Raw genomic sequence first — 25,597 nt, forward strand, 5'->3', positions numbered from 1 at the left:
CCATTTTCCAATCAATCATGGATCATAACTTCTGAACGAGAAAAGCGAAAATCGCAAATATTGAAATTGACCTCCATTTGATACCAGTAACACCATAGCCACCCGTCCGCCCGCCATACTACCCATCAAAACCCGGATTTCAGTCGTTAAATCCAGTTTTACGACATTTTTTATACTTCCATTTAGTTTTAACAATCAAAGATATTGCATGATAACAAAGACACTCATAAGGTCAGCGAAAAAATACTGCATAAACTGATTAAACATTCTAAAAGATTACGATTTAATTTAATAAGTGAGGATAGGAATACATTTATTTGTTATTGAATAAACTGTTTGCACATGCATGGATATATATATGTCTCGCCTTTGTGACCCAATCACAAACTTTGACAATTGTACATGTTTATGCCGTGGGCAGCGTAAGTCTTGCTTCAGCGACTTTTATAACTTGAAAAGAAAAATGGATTAATTCATAAAATCAAATAGTTAGAAGCTGTCTTTCAGTTATAGTTCTTCTTTACCCGTATTTCTTATTTGATCATTTGTTTCTTCCTGGATATTTTCGTCATTTAATGTTATTTCTTGTGGCTTTTTAGGATTTAAAAGGAAACTGACGTCATCTTCCATCTCTACCAGCATTGGTTGTTGATTGTAATAATCGTTGCCAGGCAGCTCTTGATCATTTTTTCCGTCGAGAGCATCTTGATCATTGTTCGTAAAAAAGGATTCAAAATCTGGTATTTGTTCAAACATTTCAGAAAAATCACAGGTGTGAAATTCATCCATCGTTAAAATGCCATTCTTATCATTGTCGATTATATCAAACATCTGAAATTAAGAAAGACATTATTGACTTATACATCCCAAAAAGATAAATATAAAAACTACAGAAAGAGACATGCGCGTCTTTCATGGCTTTACTTTTTATTTGTCAATTCGTCGAAAACGCTGAAAAAGTGGCAGACATCTGGTTAGTCGAAGCGGAATATGAAATTTGACTGAGAATATAAAAGCGCTAAATGGACCTACAGAATCTTACAATGAACTATGGGTTTTAACAGTTAAGTGAATACTTTCGATTTGCATGCGTTAATTTTTGCATTTTGTGTGTGTGTTTTTTTTTTAATTTAAAAAAGTCTTAAAGATACCGCATTGTTGGCTGCTTTGTCGGCCGGTACGAACACAAAACGCTTTGCGATACCTTGAAGTTTGTTTTTAATGCATGGAATGGGCGTATCACTAACCGTTTTATGAGTATCTAAATTGTTTTCGAAAGGTGATGTGCAAATATCCATATATTGGAACATAGCCATTGTAACCTGTGACACAGATAACCCATAACAGTCGACCGTAGAACTTTCGAAGGGATGACATCAACTTTTCAAATCGGATCCCTTGGTGCAATAGCTTCATTTGAAGCATCAACCCTCTATCAATGAAATCATGTTAGATGTTTAAACTTCACCTAAAATTCCTCAACGATAAAAATGTATTTATTAAGTGCAATATATGTTAGTTCTATGGGTATTCTAACCTTAATTAGAGCATCATCTGGTACTTCCTTTACAGCAATCTTTCTGATTCTAACTGCAAAGTCTTCAAAATTGACAGTTTTTAGATCATCCAATGCATCCAGAAACATATCTCTGAAAAAGGAATACAAGTTTGTTAAATAAAAGTGCATTTTCTTACCTTTAATCATCACTTATTGATAGTATTGTATGGTATTCCACGATTTGGATGTGGTATCGTTCAAATTTGTATATATATATCTATTGAAGTTTAAAGTATATGAAATGTAGGCCATTGAGGCTTAAGTGATACAACCTGATTAAAATTCAGATATATCGGAACTCGCGTACACGAAATCAGAGATTTATATTTTAACTAGATTGTATGTGATGCTATCAAATTGCAATAAGCACAAGTATCTCAAATTACACGATTTTGGTATATAAAAAGTACTGAACTTTACAAAATCACATCTCAATGTATTTGAAGCATGAGCTTCTTACTTTTCCCATAAAATAAGAGTATATTACATATGTCAGTTGGACGAAAATTAAACACGCCAGTAATATTCTTATTTAGAACAGAAGCTTATATATGCTAGATGCATTCCATTTGTTAAATTATAAGAATGTATGTCACAATTTTGGTCTCTAGATTTTGTTGTAACTTCAAGTTGGCAGCTGTTCTTGCCAATAATAGTTTCTAATTTCGAAGTTAAATCAAACTTAATAAAATATAATTATTTAGCTTTATTCTTTTTATCTCCGTACGTTGCTGTTTTGAAGAAAAAAAAATCAGTGAAAAAACCTATAATATATTATTTACAACGTTTTCTTTACATCTAGAATAAGAATGTTATAAGAATTAAATAAAAATAGTGTCAATCAGTTGTCTTACCGTACTTCATCATCTAGAGAGAATTCTTCTTCATTCTTTAACTCTATATTCTTCAGTGATTTTGGCTTAAGTTTGTCTTCACTTTCTTTGCATGCTGTTTTGTCAAACCAACGAAGATGGTTAGACCAAATGTTAACAGCCAAATTACGCCCAGAATGAGAATACACTTGATGGTACCATCTAAAAGTAATCATTTTTTATTTATTTGAGTTTATGGGATTAGTTATACATTGTTTAGTAATGCGCATGTGCAAATTCAAACTACAAGATTCAGCTGACGTTTTGTACATGGAGCCATTTTCATGATAAAACGTTTCGTTTACCCTCAGGAACAGAATTTTGTTAAAAGCATAACTGGAAGGTGTGTTCTAAGACTCCTCATTATTTGTCTGTTGTAATTTTTTAAATATTGCAGTTGGCGCACATGATTAACTTCTGAAGCAGAGTTCACCCCCGGTTTTTTTGGTGAGGTTCGTTTTGCTCAATCTTTAGTTTTGTTATTACTTTTTCCAATAAAGAATATATATATAAATAAACAGAACACAGAAATAAGATAAAGATATTTTACACCCAATATTTTTTACCATTTTATTGAAACGCCTTTGCCCACGTCAGCTGCAGAACAAGGATTTTAAAAGGCGGAGGTCTGGATGGTAGCCAAAAAGTACCGGTATTGCCTTAACGAAATGGACAGTCAAAATGAAAAAAATGAACTAAACAATTTTGGGTCATAAAGGGGAGGACAACATTTGCAAGGATTTGCCCCTGAATGCTAGTAGTTCTAAATTTGGTTTTAAAATATATAAAAAGCAACAGATAATATGGACAGTTTTAAACTACTTGTTACTATGGATACGAACTGATAGGGTATAAATAGACAATCTCCTTTGGTAATGTTTGCCATATACCATGGTAAGTCACGTAGTTTGGGAAATTTCTCCATATCCACAGCTTCAACATCAACTTTACTATAGGAACCATACTGCATGAAATGATCCGCTTCAATCTCAGGTTTGTATTTCTAAAAAATACATCTAGACGTTAACGAATCAGATTTAACAATGTCAGAATTCAGTAATCAAGAGGAACACTAAAAGATCGAGCAAGTAAATAAGAGACCATGGAAGACATCAAAACAAAACAAATTCACCAAATAAACGGACAGATCATCCAGTTGATAAAAACATCATACTGTAATACAATAATGGTACAAAATACCATGCAATTACATGTGCAGACATGAAAAATACATCATGTTCAATGTTATAAATGTCAAATCAAACAAGTCAATAACTTTTTGTAAAAGAAAAAAAAACATGACAGAAATACGTTAGTTGAAACATGGCAATTTGTTAAATCGTAAATATTGCACAAACGTATGTTTGGAGAACCAGAAATAGCACGACTGACACAAAATCTTCGCAAACATTGGTCTTTGGTGAATTTGGTGAATTATGTTAAAATTTGTTTTTATGAAACATAAATATTTCTATCTGTTAATACCTTATGAAACATGATCAAGTCTTTGTTTCCATCCAGTAAACAGTTGATATTGTCAAGTCCGTCATTATGGAGAACAGACCTTGTCCCACCGCTACTGAACCACATTATAACTGATTTTATAGCCTTTTCTAAACCTCCACATTGCAGAGATATTGGTATTGTAATATCAGCTGCAAGAAGGTAGACAATGTTCAAATGTGATACAATGGTACATATTTTACGTTGTTACATAGGAGAATAAGAATTTTTGTAAAAAGGTATTAGATAATTTTTATATAGCCTGCATTTGCATTTTAATATAAGAACCAAATATGTAGGTATGTTGTGTTCAAGGACTTTTGTACTGGCAGTCATGATGGATTACCTGTTTTAGTCCGACTAGAGGGAAAATATTTCCATAATATATCACAATATATGTAGATTCTTACAAAAAACGGGGCAAATTACCTTTCATTTCTTTTGCAACGTCATAAACCATGTAGACATTTGATTGGTTGTATATCTGAAGGAACTTTGACATCGGCATTGCGTAAGCCTGTGCGTTACGGTCTTCTTTCTTGCCTCCTTCCACGTCCACATAAATTCTTCCATATTTTTCCCTACAATACGATAGATCATGTACCTTGAAATCGTAATTGCGATTTATTTAACTAACTGTATTGCAGCCGGCCAGTGCATAACCATGTCAACCATTGGCGCTGTGGGCATGGACGTGGAAAATAAGGATCGAGGGGCAGCATATATATTAACGACTTTTATTGTACTATCGTATGGATATGAGTAAGAAGACACCAAGAGTCTCTTTATGTAATATATATTGTCTATTTGGTGGATAAATGGTTTAGATGTCAGATGTTTTAGAGAATTTTTGAAATTTTATCCATAATGTTAAATTGCTACGAATAAAAGATGGTGTGGTGTATATAGGTCAATGGCAACACAAAACAACCCTTTAAGTATAGCATTATAGACTGGAGTGAACTATCCCGACTAGTTGTGCAATTTGATTGGTTACCTTGACAGGGTACATGAGCACATATACCCTGTAAACAAAAGCGGAGATCAGAATGGTAATTAATGTTAAAATCAGGACACTCCAGTATAATATAATTGTTATTCGGGCTTCACAGGGGATATGGGCTCATAGGCCTTGTTGTCAGTGCATCGACATCCCCTTTGCATGGCGGCTTTGTGATATGTGAAACGCTAACAGGAGCCTATATCAAGTAATCCCATGTTCTTTGGAAGTCTTTGTATTTGTATTTGTCCTGTACCTTCATTGATATTTTAGTTATTAGATACAGATTATACCTCGGTTAAATGGATTTTCGGCATTCTCCGCCGTACTAGGCTTGAACTCGTGTGCTCCGGAAAGGGTAAGTAGTAAGGTTTAACACTGAAATATATTATAATTAAGACTCTATCGATTTAGAAATAGCCAACACAATGACACCAGGTAATTTTGGAAGATTGGTTTGAAGCAACAGACATGACAAATCTTTCTGTTGATAATGATTTCAGTTTTTAGAAATTTAATAGAATATTCTGCATTGTTCTGGAAGTTTCTGATAAAAGTAGCATTTTTGATTTTCATCCAAGATCGTTCCTTCTTTGCCCAACGCTCGATGAGTAACACTAAAGAATTGTGCTAGAAAAAGATGGACACAGAAAAATATGACATTTTGGATATTCACTAGCCTTGTTTGATTATTATCTAGTTATCGCAAAATGCATTTGATTTATAAAATTTTCTGTGCTTTGCTAAGACTAAACGGGTGGGACCGATACAACAGACAAAACGTAAGGAAACAATGATTCATTGTTGCTTGCTTAACTTCCTGTGGCAAATAGTTCATGCATGTCCAGGACAATAAGGAATAATGCCAGTCAAAACTAAATTCCTGGAACAGTGCCAGTCATAATAATTTTCATGGAACTGTGCTATTCATAACAAGATTTCTGGAACTGTGCCAGTCATAATAAGATTCCTGGAACTGTGTCAGTCACAATAGGATTTCATGAACTGTGCCAGTCACAGTAAGATTCCCGGAACAGTGCCAGTCACTATAAAATTCCTGAAACTGTGCCAGTCACTATAAGATTCCTGGAACAATGCCAAACGCAACAAGATTCCTTACTTTGAGCATAAACAAGTTCTGGGGTTAAACTAGTTTTGTGAGTATTCGACTCCACCGATATCATCTTGATGAAAAACTTATACAGTAAAAATTCTTCTATTTTATTCTTAATTCTTAATATTTTAGCCCCACATTAACATGTGTATACTGTTGTCTTCTCCACTTTTTCTCTATTCTATATATTTTTTGTTCATTATTCTCTATTCTGTAAACCCCATCCAGATCCCCGAAGAAGACCACAGCATTAATTATACCGTATAATTTATTGTTGTACATATATATATCCGCATTACTGTTGTGTTTTCTAACCTAGATTTATTCTACGTTCTTCTATGTACCTATTATAAATATTTCAATGATTAAGATTAAAAGGAGAATTGAGATTTAAACTAGTTTAACCGAGGCACACCAATCAATACTTTTTTAAAAGACTGATATATTTGATAAATGTTTTTGTTTGATGTTTTTCTGCTTTGTATCGATCTGATGAGTTAAGCCTTTTCCAGCTGATTTTTATAGATTGTTCTAATGCTGTGCTGTTACACCACTGTCCCAGGTTAGGGGAGGATTGAGCGCTCACAAACATGTTTAACCCCGCCACATTCTTTATGTTCCTGTCCCTAGTCAGGAGCCTGTAGTTCAGTGGTTGTCGTTGGTTCATGTCTGTCATATTTGTTTTTCGTAAGTTGTTTTGTTATAAATTAGGCCGTTAGTTTTCTCAATTGAATTGCTTCATATTTTTCATGTCTGGGCCTTTTATAGCCGACTATACGGTATGTGTTTTTTCATTGTTGAAGGCCGTACGGTTGCCTATAATTGTTTACATCCACTTCATTTGAACTTGGGTGGATAGTTGTCTCATTGGTAATCATACCACATCTCCTTATTTTTATATTAATCCCGTCATCGCATCTGATCTCACTTCGTTTAGAGTTCATGTTTTTTATCTGTTTTCATTCCTAAAATTGTCTGTCTTGACATATATGATAGAACATACATTCAAAGTATCTGATTTATACCATTTTACAGAGTTTTTTTCATTTTCATTGGTATACTAAGATTAAATTGCGTCATGCTAACTCCCTGAATGTGACCCAGATCCGACTAATTTAAGGTTTTGCTTGTTATACACTTATTTATTAAGTATCGATTGGATAAACATAGTACATATAAACATATAAACATATGCATAGTACATATAAACATGTAAACATATGCATAGTACATATAAACATATAAACATATGCATAGTACATATAAACATATGCATAGTACATATAAACATATGCATAGTACATATACACATACTGTTGCAGGTTAGGGTGAAGGTTGGCGCCTGTTAAAACGTTTAAACGCTGCATTTGTTTGCACCTGTCCTAAGTCAGGAGCCTGTTGTTTAGTGGTTTTGTTTGTTGATGTGGTTCATAAGTGTTTCTCGTTTCTCGTTTTTTATATAGATTAAACCGTTGGTTTTCCTGTTTGAATTGTTTTACACTAGTCATTTTGGGACCCTTTATAGCTTGCTGTTCGGTGTGAGCCAAGGCTCCGTGTTGAAGGCCGTACTTTGACCTATAATTGCTAACTTTTTACACATTGTGACTTGGATGGAGAGTTGTCTCATTGGCACTCATACCACATCTTCTTATTTCTATATGCATAGTACATAAAAACATAAGCATAGTACATATACACATATGCATAGTACATAATTATAAACATATGCATAGTACATATACACATATGCATAGTACATATAAACATATGCATAGTACAGATAAACATAGTACATATACACATATAGATATAAGAAGATGTGGTATGAGTGCCAATGATATATGCAAAGTACAGATAAACATAGTACATACTCTAGATACTGATCAGTCCATAACTTGTATGCTGGAAATTGTCCATTTTCTAGAACACCTTTTACAACAAACGGTTCACTTTTCGCAATGTAATTTTCATAAAAATCTGTAGGAGATGGAAATTCCTTCAATATTGTAACTCCTCCAAGAGATTTTCTATGGTGACCAAGAGGCTTAAGATGTCCAGGTACATATTCGGACACAGTTAAAGCAAAGAACGTGAAATAAGATAATAAGGAATAAACAAAGTTGAATTTTCCATCTGTGAATACTACCATATCGAAAATTTAGTAACAACCCGGTAAAATCGACTACATATGTATCCTGTTACAATTTAATGTATATTAAAAATCCCCTTCAACGCATATTATTCCTATTTCCGACATAGTCAATACCTAGAAATTTAACTAAAATATAACTTGGACACGTGTCGGTATGATATTATTATCGTTTTTACATATTTGTCAGCAAGTTTGTTAATGATTTTGTCATGTATCATGCTAGTTTTTTTTCTGTTTCGTGTATAAATTATATCATATATTTGAAATAAACTATATGTCTTTCATTGTAATAACAAACTTGAATGTACAGGATGTTTATACATAAGTATATATATGCTGATAAATTTATGAATATTAATTACAAGGTGAAGTATTTTTATCCATATGCAGCAAAATCAATTCATTATCCTAGATCCTTAGTGGTCAGTTTAACTTTTCCTTCTTTAAAACTATGATGTCAAATGTCAACTTTGAAACTTTATATAAATGGTGGGTTTGACATTTTTGCAAATCCAAAGCAAAATGTTTAAAACCTTTAAAATTTAAGACAAATGTGATAGTTTCGGTTCCTGTTTCTGAAACAGCCGGAATCCGAATTCTAAAATAAAAACTGTTTGAATAAAAGGTGAGTGCAACTACACATCCGAATGTTAACGAATCGCGTAACCCCAATTTTATTTTTTATTTTCCTAAAGCACACATTTATGAGGGACCTGATGGGGGGGGGGGGGGGTCTCATCACGATTCACGATTTGATTTTTGTGTCAATCACGATTCACAGAAAATAAATTTCCATGATCACGGATCACGAAAATATAAAAAAAAATAAATCTAGAAAAACGGATCACGATAGCGAAAATGCGCCGATCACGAAGAACGAAAATAACCCATCAGGCCCCTCATTTATGGCAAGTCGTTGTGGAATTTATTCCCTATTTATTAATATCAATAAATCATTTATTAATATTATAAATTATTTTTTAATATTAATAAATCGAATTTTAATATTAAAAAATCATATTCACATTTAGAGCTTTGATCAATTTTTTTTTAATTCTACCATAAGTGTTTCTTTCTATTCTAACACAGTAGGTTTTTCCATGTATAACCGTTATAAAATCGTTAATTTTGCAACACCATGCAGTAAGTCCGCGACCCATACTTTTTTGTGTCATTACATTTTTGAAAAAAAGTCCTATACAGGAGCCTGTGTAACACAACACAAGGTTATTTGGAACAACAATTTATTCAAGCCGATCTGGACCAGTGTCTATAAAGGACGGTCTCCCCCATAACAGTGCATGCAAATAGTTTATATACATTTCATTTGAATATAACAGTTTATCAAACTTTCTATTACTTTGACAATAATAGTTTTCATTCTAAGGATACACAGATGAATATCTATCAAGCTGACTTTAATTGACATGTTTTTACCAATCTGGACAATTTATAGTTGTGAATCTTGCGTATGTCCAGTTCATTAACTAATTGTTATTATAATATGTCAGCATTTGGCCTAAATGTGTACATGTTCTTATATTTACATGTAATTTTAACCTTAAATTAAAACAATCTGTCTAAAACTTATTTGTATAATTTTCTTGATAGATATTTCCCTGTGTTATTTTTTCAATTTTATTAAACATATTAAGAATATATAAATATATAAATATATATATTTTGAAGCCTATCATATTGTCACATTCCTCCCTTTCTTAAGAAATATAACTTTATATTTTAGTTTAAATCGGTGACAATACGAATGCTTGCAAATTAAAAATACAACATTCATAAACAAAATCATTTCAACAGTTCAACAACATCTAAATGTCCAGCAATGTATAGTTCATACTGTCTTTGTATGAATAACTAAGTTGTAAAAGTTCTATCATTACATTCTTCGTAACATCAAAGATCAGAACTTCAGAATACAACGAAAAGGCGCAACCATTAACTGCGGACCGTCTTCATAACCCCGACTCCAGTGGACTGCTCCTCCGAACGTCGTTGTCAACTCCAACAATCTGTTTGTTTGTCTGCAACGCCAATCCCCGTCATTCAGAAGTACTGCAATTACTCCGACTGTCGTTGATAACTCCGACCTCCATGCGCAACTACTCCGACTCCATATGATCCACCATCTGTCGTTGATATACTCCGACCTCCAAGCGATCCACCATCTGTCGTTGATATACTCCGACCTCCAAGTGATCCACCATATGTCGTTCATATACTCCGACCTCCAAGTGATCCACCATCTGTAGTTTATATAACTCCTAACTGACCTAGCTTACCTACCCTGTTGATTCAGGGTCCCTGACTAGGTTGCTCAGTTATCACCGGCTGAAACAATTCAGGCAAATCTACCTGTGATGTTGTAGAACGATTCCCTCTACCAATATAAAGTTATGTGATCGTATAGTTTTATTTACATCTAAACGTCTGCGTTGTGTCCAAAAATCGAAGCCAATATCCAGTGTTCTTTTCCAATCATCATTCTTGTGGTCAGTTAACTTGATTGCTACTACTCATTGTTTGACAAGTTGAGTACTGGATAATGGTTCTTAGTGGCTGGTTCTAATAGTGGTACAGAAGCTATTTTAACATCTCTGGAAGCAGTACCATCGCCCTCAACATTAGTTGACACCACTTCATTGCCACCAAGATATCTAGTGACTATTTGAACCTCTTAATTATAATTCTCGATTGGCTAAAAACCTACACTTAAATTTTTGACTATGTTTGCAAAATAAATATAACAAAATACCTATAAATATAACAACAAAATAAATTAATACATTTACCAAGTTTGATAGTTCAAAGTCGTCCTCAATAAGTTCTTATTGCTTTAATTTGGTAAATGGACTTATCAATATGTAATTTACTTAACTAGAATATAAAAACTCGAAAAAACACGAAATGGTTTCTTTATTAAAGTTTATTTTTTTACTAAGTTATATAATAATTTTTTTTTACTGTGTATCAATTTACCCCCCAAATAACAACCTTTTAATATATACTTCGCTCTCGCAGACACTGAAAAGGTTTTAAATAAGGTTTGACATTTAACCACCACTTTCCTTCCTTTTCCATAAACAAAGCTGTGATAAAGAGATGACTGATATTAATACGAATTCTAAACAATCAATATTTTTTCAGTGATCCATCTGAAGCGACAATTAGAATGAATATGATTAATTAAAACAAAAGTATATTATTTACAAAAATAGTTCATATACACATAAAAATTATACTTATAAATAAACAAACTAGTTATAAAGAAGCCTATGACTACAAAGTGCTAGTCGTAAACAAACAAAACATTGTGAGAATGTTTAACATTAATTAGTCTTTCTTTCAGACATAAATTTTTCGTTTATTTTTCTTTAGTATACTTATTTTTTCAACAGGCATGTTCTGACTATTTTCTAAACTATATCTATCAGAACTATTATCATTTGTCATCTCATTTAAACCGGAAGTTATAGATGACCTTATGACCCTCTTCTCTCATTTTTTCTTGGCTTGCTAATTTCCTTTTTTTTTCTATCAGCATCACATTAATATTCGTCGGAAGATGTATCGCGTTATTGTTTATAACGATTAATCATATGATACTTATTTCCATATATTTAAGTTCTAAATTATTTATTCTATTAATATTGTAATCCGTGTTACAATGCAATATTATAAAAACATTTTCATTAACCCTTATTATGGATTTTTTTTTATATTATCAATCATTCATTTGATTTGCTCATTGATGATTATACATGATGTTCAAATATCCCTTTGAACATATTAAAAAAAATATATCCTATGTTTCGTCTATCGCGAAATACTTAAAAACTTAAAACCCTTAGAGTGAACAAAACAATTGTATCATTTTTTATCATTTATGCGCTATTTTCTGAAGATAAGTCCGCCATTCTTTAAAAATACCACAATAAGGGTTGGTTTTATTTTTTACAGAAAAATTGTTACAATAACAACCGTGTTTAACACTACCCAACAACGTACACCATTTTCATGGCTTAGCAACGTATGCCTTATTAACTGTGCGAAAAAAAGGTTTGGATTCTAAATAACATAGAATGTTTTGTTTCTCTAAACAAATGTGCTTACGCACTTACCCAACTGCGTCAACCATATTTAAACAACCATATGGTTATAACATCGCAGAAATATCCTTTACTTCGTCGCTAAAAGGTTCTTAAATGAAACTTTCTTATACTAGTGTATACAGGCGCGTATATTCTAGAATTACGGATTGTATCTTCAGAAAACAACTCAAATTATGAATCAAAACAGAGATTATTATATTCCAAATCAAGATATAAATGTTTTAATCTTATCATTATTCACTCAGTTAAATACTCGTGCATCTTAAGATTTCTTTTACTTATTGTGAATTAATTCTAAAATATTAATATTCACGTGTTTTAAATAATATATTTCTGTCTTTTAATAGAAAGCATTTAAAAACATTTTGTCATTATAATTAAAATGTGTACGCAAGTCTTTTATATTGACTTATACAATCAAATACATAATATAAAGTGCCCTCACCTTCATAATGATTACATTAAGAAATATCAATAAAAAAATTAAACCTTCACCATTGAATCAGAAAAAAATAAATATCTACATTTTCACTTATGAAATCAACATTATTTTAACAGAACATTTCTTCTGATGAGTTCAGCCAAGTTAACATCTTGAGCATGTAAAAGTGAGCTTACATATATTACACCTATACCTAACTTTTCTGATTTTGAACCATCAACACTTTTATTCGAATGTATGCCCTTTTTAAATACCTTTTGAGTGAGACTTTGAACTTGTGTTTCTAAATTTCGGAAAACTAACCTTACATCATTAAATTCTTTATCAGCCATTTTGCGAAATTAAATAAAGATTATCAATAATAGTCACTTTACCTTAGCATCCTTTGGTCACGGTTAACCAAAAATAACCACTGTGTAACACAACACAAGGTTATTTGAAACAACAGTTTATTCAAGCCAGTCTGAACCAGTGTCCATAACGGACGGTCTCCCCCATAACAGTGCATGCAAATAGTTTATATACATTTCATTTGAATATAACAGTTTATCAAACTTTCTATTACTTTGACAATAATAGTTTTCATTCTAAGGATACACAGATGAATATCTATCAAGCTGACTTTAATTGACATGTTTTTACCAATCTGGACAATTTATAGTTGTGAATCTTGCGTATGTCCAGTTCATTAAGTTCTAATTGTTATTATAACATGTCAGCATTTGGCCTAAATGTGTACATGTTCTTATATTTACATGTAATTTTAACCTTAAATTAAAACAATCTGTCTAAAACTTATTTGTATAATTTTCTTGATAGATATTTCCCTGTGTTATTTTTTCAATTTTATTAAACATATTAAGAATATATAAATATATAAATATATATATTTTGAAGCCTATCATATTGTCACACCTGTTGTTCAGTATGGAAAGCCAACGGGGTCAAAATTGTCAATTTGTAACTTGTAACTGTGTAATGTGTACATTTGTGATGTGTATAGTCCCCAATTACAGTAGAAAAGTATTTTTTACAAAAACCAACAACGAACACTAATAAAGGTCTTAAGGAAAAGGGCATATATTTTAATCTTTATAGCTCTCCTTTTATATTCTTCCTTAAATTCTTCAATAGCCGGGAATTGAGTTTATGCTAAACCGAAAATGTTTTTTTTTCTTCATTACTTCCGTTTGGTAACTTCCGTAACACCGGCGAAATGTGAAGAAAATTTTCAGGAAAAAATGGGACAAAACTTTAAATGCTTTTTCCTTTTATGCTTTCTTATCTTACTTTACGTTTGTGGGTTGCTTATATTTGCAAAAGGATTTCTTTTGAAAAGAGTAGTTGTAGAAAGAAACAGTAGCTGTAAAGTTGACTTTGCCATGCAAAGTGACATGCACGGAGAAAAGGGTTGTTGGATGCATGTCCGTTATAAGAAAGCTATTATAATCGTAATAGATGCACTAAGATATGATTTCGCTTCATTTGATTCCACAGCAAATGATTCTATTCCATACAAAAATAGATTAAATTTTATTAAAAATTCTCTGATGAAACCAAACAATGCAAAACTTTACAAATTTATCGCTGATCCACCTACAACGACACTACAGAGATTAAAAGGCTTGACTACGGGAAGTCTTCCTACATTTGTTGATGCTGGATCTAATTTTGCTAGCTCTGAAATTACAGAGGATAATTTTATAGATCAGTTGATTCGCCACAACAAAAGAATAAAGTTTCTTGGTGACGACACTTGGATAGGACTGTTCCCTAACAGATTTTATAAACAGATTCCATTTCCATCATTTAATGTGAAAGATTTACATACCGTTGATGATGGTGTTTTGAAACATCTTTACAAAGAACAGAATAAGAATGACTGGGAAGTGTTGGTTGCTCATTTCCTTGGTGTTGATCACTGTGGACATAGATATGGTCCAAACCATTCAGCTATGAGAGACAAATTGTCTCAAATGAATGATATGATAAGGTAATACACCTCAAGATCGGCATATTTTTATTATGATGCTTTTTACATACATTGTATTGATTGTGTAAATATTATTATGTACACGTAAGTGATAATAAATTAAGGTCAAGATGCCCTGAGGGACATAAATCAAATTGGTTCACCCAAATGTTGCAAAGCACCTGTCCTACCTCCATGACAAATATATTGTTGTGCCTGCAGATAAAGCCTCACATAACATTGTTTTTGTGTGTAAATCACTTGGCTTTCCAAATTTGTAGCCTCGAGCAATTCTGGTGACCTGGGAACCTCAATTACTTGTTTTTGTCTTATACCAATTTATCACATGAAAAGTTATTTGTTAATTTATATCACCCTATTTTATCGTTTGCTAGCATATCATTGGATTTTGAATACTGAAAGTACTTCTGATTCTTTTAACTTTATGAATAACAGGGCATAAAGATTACCATTTCCCGTTTCCCGGGTAAAGTAAATTATAACACTGGAAAGTGACATAGCAGTTGCTAATATCCCGTCGGGAAAGTCGTTTTCCGGTAAATAAATAAAATAATTGGTCCCTATTACTTGTTTAAATGTCAAAATACTTCTGTAAGATCATCTGAGCGTCGAATTTCCATGATTTCATCACATTTTTATGTGTTTTACACGTGTGCCTTTTGGTATTTAGTTAGATCGTTAGCAGACTGGTTTAAATTTAAGATATCCGGTTTGTAGCAAGGGAAACAGTTTGTAAATATTGCGGACGCTCAGAAAATGAGCTTGCATAAATACTTTGACATTTCAAGCGCTAAAAGAAAAACAGAATATGATGTAAAGGGGAATAGTATCCCCAAAAAACAGAAGGATAATAAATATGACAGGGACTGATTACTTAATGATATTGAAAAAAAAAGGGTAATGACATTGAGACACTTAAAACATAATATTTACAAACTCAAAGTGTACAGTCAGAGTACATTTACTGAAAAAACAGTCAATATTATTATTATATTCAGATCATCAACATAGATCAAGAAAGCAGAATTCAATCCAATCCAGCATTAATGAACCACATATTTTATGAACCACGCATTAATGAACCAACCTACCTGTATTTTGTAACAAGGGTGCAATGCTGAAATGTCTCGCCTGTTTAATTATAATTCCATACACATAATATGGATTGTCTATTGCTTATAGTATATAAATTTAAAAAAGTCACACAAAATTATCATAATCAGTTGACATGTTAAACCCTTAAAAGTATGCTCAGATTGCAGGATTGTGCATCTTAAATTTCAAAATTTTCTTGGGGCATGCCCCCAAACCCCTCGAGCCAATTCGACCCACTTTGCGGGTCTCAACCGGGGATAGTGGATTTGCACACGGGAAAGTGAACTTTTTTTTATCACTTTCCCTTGGGTAAGTGGCCTTCCAAAAAATTCTTCATGCCCTGGAATTTTTTTTTGTTTTTATTTTCAAGGAATGTGACAAGGTTGATGAAAGATGACACAATATTATTTGTGATGGGTGATCATGGAATGACTAAAACAGGAGACCACGGAGGAGACAGTAAAGACGAATTAGAAGCAGCATTATTTGTGTATAGTCCAGCACAGATAACCAGCCAACATAATCTATGGGTAACATTTAAGTTAGGTCAAGAAAAAATGTTGTGATTTTTTTTTACCAATGGTGAACCTTGAAATTGGTAGGATATCATATTTATGTTCAAATCTTAGTCTGTGCCATTAAAACCTTAACCATAAAATGTGAAAGGGCTGTTGATTAAACTTTTTTAGTCATATTAATTTTAACGCAGATTTTTACGTGATGCAATTGTGAGGAGACTTAGGCATTGGGCTTGGGACTTAAGATGCTGTCCGTGTCAAAAGCATACTATAAGCATACATCGACATGGATTATTCTTAAGTTGAAATTGGGGTTTGAACTAGCTTTAAATAACTGCAAATTATTTTAGATTATTTACATATTATTAGTGCTAAGTACCTGTCTGATAAGTTAAGCCCTTTCCAACTGATTTTTACAGTTTGTTCTTGTGTTGTGTTGTAACACCATTGACCCAGATTATAATGGGGTTGCCTGTTCACAAACATGATTATTTTTTTTACCCAGCCACATTCTTTAAGTGCCTGTCTCAAGCTGTGAATCTTTAATCCAGTGGTTGTCATTGGCTGCATTTTGCCATATTTGTTTTTTTGTTTGTAGTTGTAGTTTAAATCAGTCTCCTCGTTTTACTTTTTAATTGTTTCAAATTTTGAGTGGACGTTGATAAAGGAAATTTATAATTTATTTTAGAAAAATATAGTCCTGATACTTCTCAAGACTTTCCTTCATCTTCCCCAGTGTTTTCCCCACCTTTTATGGACTGGTTCTAGGTCTTCTTGCATTAATAGAATAAGAGAATAAAAAAAACCCACATTAATGAAGACTGCTTTGTTTATTAGCTCACCTGGCCCAAAGGGCCAAGTGAGCTTTTCTCATCACTTGGCGTCCGGCGTCGTCGTCCGTCATCGTCGTCCGTCCTCGTTGTCGTCCATCGTTGTTAACTTTTACAAAAATCTTCTCCTCTGAAACTACTGGGCAAAATTTGACCAAACTTGGCCACAATCATTATTGGGGTATCTAGTTTAAAAAATGTGTCCTGGTGACCCGGCCAACCAACCAAGATGGCCGCCATGGCTAAAAATAGAACATAGGGGTAAAATGTAGATTTTGGCTTATATCTCTGAAACCAAAGCATTTAGAGCAAATCTGACATGGGGTAAAATTGTTTATCAGGTCAAGATCTATCTGCCCTGAAATTTTCAGATGAATCGGACAACCCGTTGTTGGGTTGCTGCCCCTGAATTGGTAATTTTAAGGAAATTTTGCCGTTTTTGGTTATTATCTTGAATATTATTATAGATAGAGATAAACTGTGAACAGCAATAATGTACAGCAAAGTAAGATCTACAAATAAGTCATGATCAACTTGACCAAAATGGTCAGTTGACCCCTTAAGGAGTTATTGCCCTTTATAGTCAATTTTTAACCATTTTTTGTAAATTTTTGTAATCTTTTACAAAAATCTTCTCCTCTGAAACTACTAAGACAAATTTAACCAAACTTGTCCACAATCATCATTAGGGTATCTAGTTTAAAAAATGTGTCCGATGACCCTGCCCGTGAACCAAGATGGCCGACATGGCTAAAAAATAGTACATAGGGTAAAATGCAGTTTTTGGCTCATATCTCTGAAACCAAAGCATTTAGAGCAAATCTGACGTAGATAAAATTGTTCATTAGGTCAAGATCTATCTGCCCTGAAATTTTCAGACCAATCAGGCAACACGTTGTTGGGTTGCTGCCCCTGAATTGGTAATTTTAAGAAAATTTTGCAGCTTTTGGTTATTATCTTGAATATTATTATAGATAGAGATAAACTGTGAACAGCAATAATGTACCGCAAAGTAAGATCTACAAATAAGTCAACATGACCAAAATTGTCAATTGACCCCTTAAGGAGTTATTGCCCTTTATAGTCAATTTTTTACAATTTTCATAAATTTTGTAAATTTTTGTAAATTTTTACAAAATATTTTCCACTGTAACTACTGGGCCAAGTTCATTATAGATAGAGATAATTGTAAGCAGCAAGAATGTTCAGTAAAGTAAGATCTACAAACACATCACCATCACCAAAACACAATTTTGTCATGAATCCATCTGTGTCCTTTGTTTAATATGCACATAGACCAAGGTGAGCGACACAGGCTCTTTAGAGCCTCTAGTATAATGTAAATAATTCATTCCAATATTGCTGGAAGAGAATAATATGGCATCTGGTAAAGAATTGGAGGTTGCTGCTTCATCACAATCAAAATTGTCCAAAAATAAATTTGAGCAAAACTTTTCATTTTACTTTCCCTAGGAAGATACAAAGATGATTGCTAATACTTGTACTTTGATATTGTAGAAAGAAAGGGACACAATTTCCCAGATAGATTTTGTACCAACCATCTCTCTGCTATTAGGTATACCAATACCTTTCTCTAACCTGGGACAGGTGATAGAGGAACTATTTACACACTGCCCATGGTGGCAAACTACCAGCGATATCAAGAAGGTAATTATGAACAAAGCAGTATATCACATTGTAAAAATTTACCAAAACCACAACAATAAACTAATAAACTGTTGCTACAGAGATATCAGATATGTGTTGCCTGTGTAAGCTTATCACAAATTTTTAAAGTTTTATTGTACTGACTCCACCTATGTAGGAAACAGCAAGCCTGCATCTTGCTTCAGCCTTACTAGCAACTTTAGTTCCAGACGAGACAAAGACATGTATGAGGGATCAAATGTACATTGCATAATATGCTTGGATACACATACTAAGAACTTAAAAGTTATTAATTACTAAGTCTTGAACAGTGAGTCAGATATTAGTATCTAACTACAGATACAATTAATTGTTTGGTTAATTGGATTTTTGTGAAGTATAGGTTCACATATAGTTCAATCAATTGTGGCTATGGGTATGTCTTTAGTCTTGTGATTCCATCTGGCTTCAATTTAGGTTTAGTTGTGTGTAAGAGTGTTTATAAAGAAAGACAAAACCTTAATTTTTTTTTCCAGTAACCAATTTAAAAGTTTTGGTTACAACAGAAATTAATAATACATGTATTATTTCTGGAAAACATTTTCATTTTTTAACAAGGTTCTTTACAATATCTGTTGATGCTTAATTGATGTGAAATGCAAGTTTAACAATATTTAAAAGATTGCAACTACATTTTTTATTTTATGGTTATGTAATATATTTGTATTAACATGATTAACATATGCGGAAGCTTGTAAATAGCATTTATTGATTTTGTTGTACAATTTATTTTTTTTATTAATGATGATTATACAGTAATGTCAGCTGTCATTAGTTGACAAATATTTTAACATTTTGTTGTATTTACAACATATTTGTATTGTATTGTTACAGAATAAGATACCCTTGAGTATAGAAAAAACAAACGTACAAGAGACTCTAAGTAAATATATTTGTACCAATATTATGCAGACTGTTTATTGATATACACAGAAGGTATCTTCCATTTCAAAGTTTTGTCAATGTTGAAAATTTTTTAGTTAGCATAGTTCTGAATTTGATTGATTGATAATTGTTGTTTGCTGAATGTCCAGTGGCAAATATTCCATAAATAGTCAGGATGATTTTGAAAGGAACCTTACTGTTCTACAATCATATAAAAATTTGAAGTTGAATACAAAAACATGATATAATTTTTAGCTCACCTGGCCGACATTTTACAATTGGATAAAATTAGTACCCACTGAAAATAAATGAATCTTCAGAATTAGTGATACTAGTGATACATAGACGATTAAATTTCATAAAATCATTGTTTACTGAATCCGACAATACTTCAGACAATAAATAGATTTATATCTGTATAAAGATACATTTATTGAATGATTTGGTATACAATTGAATGCAGTCTCCTTGTATTGATTTAACTGATGATTACTGTGCTGTGGAAAGACTCCCATAATGCTGAAAAAGGATTTATTCAGATTAAAAAACTACTGTATTTTCTTTTTTTTAGGTTTATCACAGCACCAAAGCTTTAAGATTGAATGCCAAACAAATCAGTTACTACCTTACATCTTACTATGAATACTCTTCAGACTTTCCAATACAAACGTATTATGAACTACAGAATCTTTTAGATCATGCAGAAAAAGACTTACAAGCTTTAGTTACCGCTATGGTAAAAGATGGAGCAACAAGGGACATTACTGAAGATTTGAAAATTTTGAGAGGCCATTACATTGAATACATATCAGAAGTTGGGAAAATTTGTAAAGGAATTTGGGCCAAATTTGATATGATGTCAATTTCAATAGGAATATTGACACTTATTTTGGCGATTTCAACTAATATATATTACATACGAATTTCAGATAGTAGTGAGGTACCAAATACTGTGGTCATTTTAATTCTATATTGTGTGGTTTATTTGACTTATGCAGTGTTTCAGACATTTTTTGTGGGAGAAACATTGTCAGCATTCATGGTATATATTCTGGCTGTAGTTGGTATTATAATGATATGGATTTTAACCTATAACTTTTCTGCACCTGAAGCAGTACCAGAAACATGCCTTTCGTTAAACATCAATAACATATTTTCATGGATGATAATGTTACTATATTTTGTATTATTCTTTTCAAACAGTTTTGTAGTGCATGAAGACTCAGTAACTTTGTTCTATACTCAGACATTATCATGGATATTTTGTTTTAAAAGTATTCAGTCATTTCTAGTCAAATATGATACTTCACAATTGGATCAAAAAGCCAAAAGACACAAAACACAACATAAAACTTATGATATTATGAGAACTTTGACTCAGCCATCAATATTAGCAATATTTGTGACACTACTTTTAAATGTGCTTGTCAGATTTTCATCAAATTTTCGAGCATGTCGTGAAGAACAATGGACTTGTTCTTTGTCACTTTTCCTGTATCCATTAGCTAGCTTACCAGACGAGTTGACTAGCTACAGAAATGTTAGATACTTTTTTAGTGTAGGTTGTGTCATTTTCTTTCTTCTAGCAATTCGTAAATATGTAAAACATTCTGGAAATTTTCAAGGAAATTCTGCAGGAATAATATGTATAAAATACATATATCCTGTATGTGGTGTTGCAATTGCTTTGCACTGGGCTTTGCAAGGACTACCTCAGCCAATACTTGATGCTTTACCAGTGTGGCAACAGATATTTTTGCCAAGGCTTGTGTATATACTTCTATTTATATCATTCATAGCTACCACCATTAAACCATTAACGATTCATCTACTACCGAAACAGGAGAAATTTTCTGTTCAGGCTGATGGGACTGTTATACCACAGGTTTACAACAAAATCAAGCAAAACTTTAAGGATGAGAAAGAGGCTGAGCATCCACCAATTGTGTTTGGTCTCGGCACAACATACTCGTCAGCGCTGATCAACTTTGTTGTGATCTTCTACTTATTACTTGTTCTGCTGTTGGGAGATGGCACTTCACCTAGCCTATTATTTGCATTTTTATCAGTTTGGTTATTTTTAGAAGTATATACAGCTTCAGTAACATTTACAAAGATGGTTTTCTCAGGAGATGAAAGTTCAGGATTTGGGTTGACAAAAGCATGTAAGTGTTTTTTCACATACGACTATTCATACTTAAGGACAAAGGTAGAATAGATGAAATTTAAATTCATGTATTTCCCGTTCATTTTCTATGTCACAATGCTTATGTTATTATTGTATGTCGCAATGCTTATGTTATTGTATGTCACAGTAAGAACCAATAGTTCAATGACTTCATGTACACCGAGGTCCTCAGGTCAATTGGGGTAACTCATTCATAAAAAAACCCTCAAGATTGGTCTATATGGGGCAATCAGAGATAAAAAGCTGATGAGTCATGGGAAATATTTTTAAACTAATGTTATACTGAAATATATGTTGTAAGATATACAGTACAGATGTTAAAAAGAAAAATGTTCCATCCAAGCTTACCATTAGGCATACACCTAACATGATGTACACAGTTGATATCAACTGTTGACATTTATTTTATTTCATTATGTTTTTGAAAATATCTTGATAATCTGATGGAACCATGATAGCATCATTGTAGGAAATTGGGTTCAAACCCCAGTCTAACATGTCTGAATAATCCAAAGATTCTAAAATTGGTATTCACTACTTCACCACCAAACACACAATTTTTTGAAGAAAGAGTTAATACTGGTTAGCTTAGAGTCAGACCAATATACCTGTATCCCATTAGGATATCATGTCCTTGGATCTGTAACCTTGTGAGGTAGCATTTAAAAATGCAGCTCAGAGTGTTAGTTTAGTATTTAGCTGTGCATCTTTATATTACATTAACATGTTAACTTTCTGAATATGATTGTAATACTTGCCACTGGATAGACAGTCATCAATCTATCAGTTTAACCGAATTATTTTTATTTGTAGGTAAAGTCAATAACATTTGGCCACCTGTAGTGTTTATGTCAACTTTGTTCTCTTCATATTTTTATTTGTAGGTAAAGTCAATAACATTTGGCCACCTGTTGTGTTTATGTCAACTTTGTTCTCTTCATATTTTTATTCTACTGGACATCAAGCTGCAGTACCATCAATTAAGTGGGAATCTGCATTTACTGGTTTCCATGGTGATTTCGACTACAATGTTATTCCTGCTATTCTGATCACTTTAAACACTTTTGCGGCAGAGGTATTCTATAGTGTTCTGTGTCCACTGCTTGTCATATGGCCACTGACCGATGGATTGTTTCTTAAATCCATGGCAACAAAGAAGGAAGAACCTGGACATTGGAAGGGGGACTTCCTTTTATTGGAGGATGAAGATGTGTTTAAGCAGATGTTGTTTAGACTCTTTTCTTCCATGTTTTTTTTTCAGGGAATCAAGGTAAAGTTCTAGAAACTATCTTAGGTTACAAGTATTTTAAATAAAGAGATCTTAAGTAAAAATAAGAAGATGTGGTATGATTGCCAAAAAGACAATTCTCCACCAGAAACTAAATGATGTAGAAGTTAGCAACTATAGGTCACCATATGGTCTTCAACAATGAGCGAAACCCATGCCGCATAATGCATCTATTGATAAACACAATGTAGAACTTGTTGATTGATGATTGCTTCATGCGGTATCAAAATGTACATGGCTCATGTATTATGAATTTTTCAAATCTTTGGGAGAAAAAGGCTGTTAATTATCAGTCATGATTTTTGTCTCGCGATCGCCTGCGACGAAAGTTGTGGAAACCAAGACATAGGGATTGCTTTTCTGGGGATGGCTGCAGCGGTGGCGTCAACAATTGTTAAGTTTTCTGCTTAAGTTAAATAGTTGATAGGAACTAATTGTGATAGATCATTGATATTTAATATAAAGTTGCATTACTATCAGTACATCTCAGTTTGTCGACCATTTCTAGGCCCTGCCCCCTAGGTCATGGTCCAGCAACTTTGAATTAACTAGCAATTTAGAGATAACTGTATTGTATTTGAAGCTTTGCGGACATCCATCGGTAGCTTTACTGTCGCATATTTAGTTTACCTGGCGACGCGTAGTGGAGACAGGTAAACCGTTATTTGCGACAGTAAAACTACCGATGGACAACCGCAAAGCTTCAAATACAATACAGTTATCTCTATTCTAATGCAAAATAAACGAATCATTCAATTTTAGTCATTATTATAGTGTAAATTTTCATTAAACGAAAATTCCGCGAAATGATGTTATCTTCTTTGGCGCCGAAACTGGGTGACGTCATAAGTATGCTTCCGGCATCAAACTTAAACACCGGGCGTTTTCTGGCTTCTTGTCTGCTTCAGACTGTAATAAAATTTGATAAAAAGAAGATTTCTAGGTGCAAAATGTGAGTTTTTTTGCTTATTATTGGAGAAATTACATGTCAATACATTCCAGAATTCAAAATATCGGCTTCCTTAGTTACAGACAGGGAGATAGAGAATTTTACGCTTATTGTCATCCAATCAGAACCATTGATACAAAATAATTGCATTAGAATTTTCAATGTTAAGTTAGTTTGATAGGAACTACTTGTGATAGATCATTGATATTTAATATGAAGTTGTTTTACTATCAGTATATATCAGTTTGACAAATGTTTTGAAGCCCTGTCCCCTAAGTCATGGTCCAGTGACTTTGAATTAATAAGCAATTTCCCATGTTAAGTTTTCTACTTAAGTTAGTTTGATATAGGATCTGCTAGTGATAAATCATTGATATTTTGTATGAAGTCCCATTACTATCAGTTCATATCATTCTGGTGACTATTTTGGGGCCGTGGCCCCTAGGACATGGTCCAGTGACTTTGAATTAATAAGCAATTTTCAATGTTAAGTGTTCTGCTGGAGTTAGTTTGATAGGATCTACTTGAGATAGATCAAGGATATTTTGTATGAAGTTGCATTACTATCTGTACAAACATTGTATCTGTATGACGACTATTTTGAGGCCCTGCCCCCTAGGTCATGGTCCAGTGACTTTGAATTAGTTAGAAATTTCAACGTTAAGTTTTCTGCTTAAGTCAGTTTGATAAGAACTACTTGTGACAGATCAATGATATTTTGTATAAAGTTGCATTACTATCAGTACATTTCAGTTTGTCCACCATTTCTAGGCCCTGCCCACAAGATCATGGTCCAGCGACTTTTAATAAATAAGCAATGTTGCTGTCCATCAAATTGTCTTTTTCTGAATTTTATGTGGACAGGCGAGACATAAATCTGTGTCAACAGTTTATTTAAAGAAAATTTATATGTTTGCTTTTGATCTTTTTGAAAAATAAGGAAAAACAGCAAAACTGCTAATGAAATAGAGATATGATTAACATTTTGGCCCTGTTCATTCTAATAAAAAATTACACAGTATTATAAATCTATCAAATAACATCATCCAGTTGTTCATAATTTAAGATAAATTAAAGCTCCATGCAAACTAACAACAGAACTTTCAATGAAACACAACACAATAACCTAACAGAAATTATTTTGAACACATTGTATGCATGTAATTTTCTTTTTCATGTGACATATTTAAAATTACATACCTTATGACTTAAGGCTGTACTTAGGTCAGGTTTAGGAATTTTTGTCAGATGTTCATATATACTCCTTAATTTTTTTCCTATTATACAGGGTAAAATATTTTGCCCCATAACACCCATTTGTCTTTTCATATAATACTCCCAATAGCTAATAAAAGGTCATTTACCAGATTCTAGAT

General features: G+C 32.7%; 2 protein-coding genes across 2 annotated transcripts; one reads left to right on the forward strand and one right to left on the reverse strand.

The window, feature by feature from the left end:
• Positions 1–266: 266 nt before the first annotated feature.
• On the reverse strand, positions 267–8,396 carry LOC127736035 (tRNA wybutosine-synthesizing protein 5-like). The gene is made up of 7 exons (XM_052246534.1): positions 7,919–8,396; positions 4,363–4,514; positions 3,916–4,085; positions 3,273–3,433; positions 2,413–2,592; positions 1,538–1,649; positions 267–831 (listed from the first exon to the last, which is right to left on the reverse strand). Exons 1-7 carry the CDS (start codon positions 8,194–8,196, stop codon positions 508–510), a joined length of 1,377 nt encoding a protein of 458 aa, XP_052102494.1. The 5' UTR covers positions 8,197–8,396; the 3' UTR covers positions 267–507.
• Positions 8,397–13,968: 5,572 nt separating this feature from the next.
• Positions 13,969–22,868, forward strand: LOC127733742 (GPI ethanolamine phosphate transferase 3-like). The gene is made up of 5 exons (XM_052243058.1): positions 13,969–14,761; positions 16,227–16,386; positions 18,723–18,872; positions 20,368–21,961; positions 22,798–22,868. The coding sequence occupies exons 1-5, from the start codon at positions 14,010–14,012 to the stop codon at positions 22,866–22,868; spliced, it is 2,727 nt and encodes a 908-aa protein (XP_052099018.1). The 5' UTR covers positions 13,969–14,009.
• Positions 22,869–25,597: the final 2,729 nt, after the last annotated feature.

The sequence above is a fragment of the Mytilus californianus genome, unplaced genomic scaffold, assembly GCF_021869535.1.
Source record: "Mytilus californianus isolate M0D057914Y unplaced genomic scaffold, xbMytCali1.0.p SCAF_3, whole genome shotgun sequence".
NCBI classification, from domain to species: domain Eukaryota; kingdom Metazoa; phylum Mollusca; class Bivalvia; order Mytilida; family Mytilidae; genus Mytilus; species Mytilus californianus.

Excerpts from the sequence above, each read along its gene's own strand:
- LOC127733742 (XM_052243058.1), top strand. The coding sequence starts at position 14,010 with ATGGGACAAAACTTTAAATGCTTTTTCCTTTTATGCTTTCTTATCTTA. Across the intron at positions 16,387-18,722 it reads CCAGCCAACATAATCTATGG|AAAGAAAGGGACACAATTTC; the intron begins GTAACATTTAAG and ends TTGATATTGTAG. Across the intron at positions 21,962-22,797 it reads ATTTGGGTTGACAAAAGCAT|GTAAAGTCAATAACATTTGG; the intron begins GTAAGTGTTTTT and ends TTTTATTTGTAG.
- LOC127736035 (XM_052246534.1), bottom strand. The coding sequence starts at position 8,196 with ATGGTAGTATTCACAGATGGAAAATTCAACTTTGTTTATTCCTTATTA. Across the intron at positions 3,434-3,915 it reads ACTTGATCATGTTTCATAAG|AAATACAAACCTGAGATTGA; the intron begins GTATTAACAGAT and ends TGTATTTTTTAG. Across the intron at positions 832-1,537 it reads CAGATGATGCTCTAATTAAG|ATGTTTGATATAATCGACAA; the intron begins GTTAGAATACCC and ends TCTTAATTTCAG.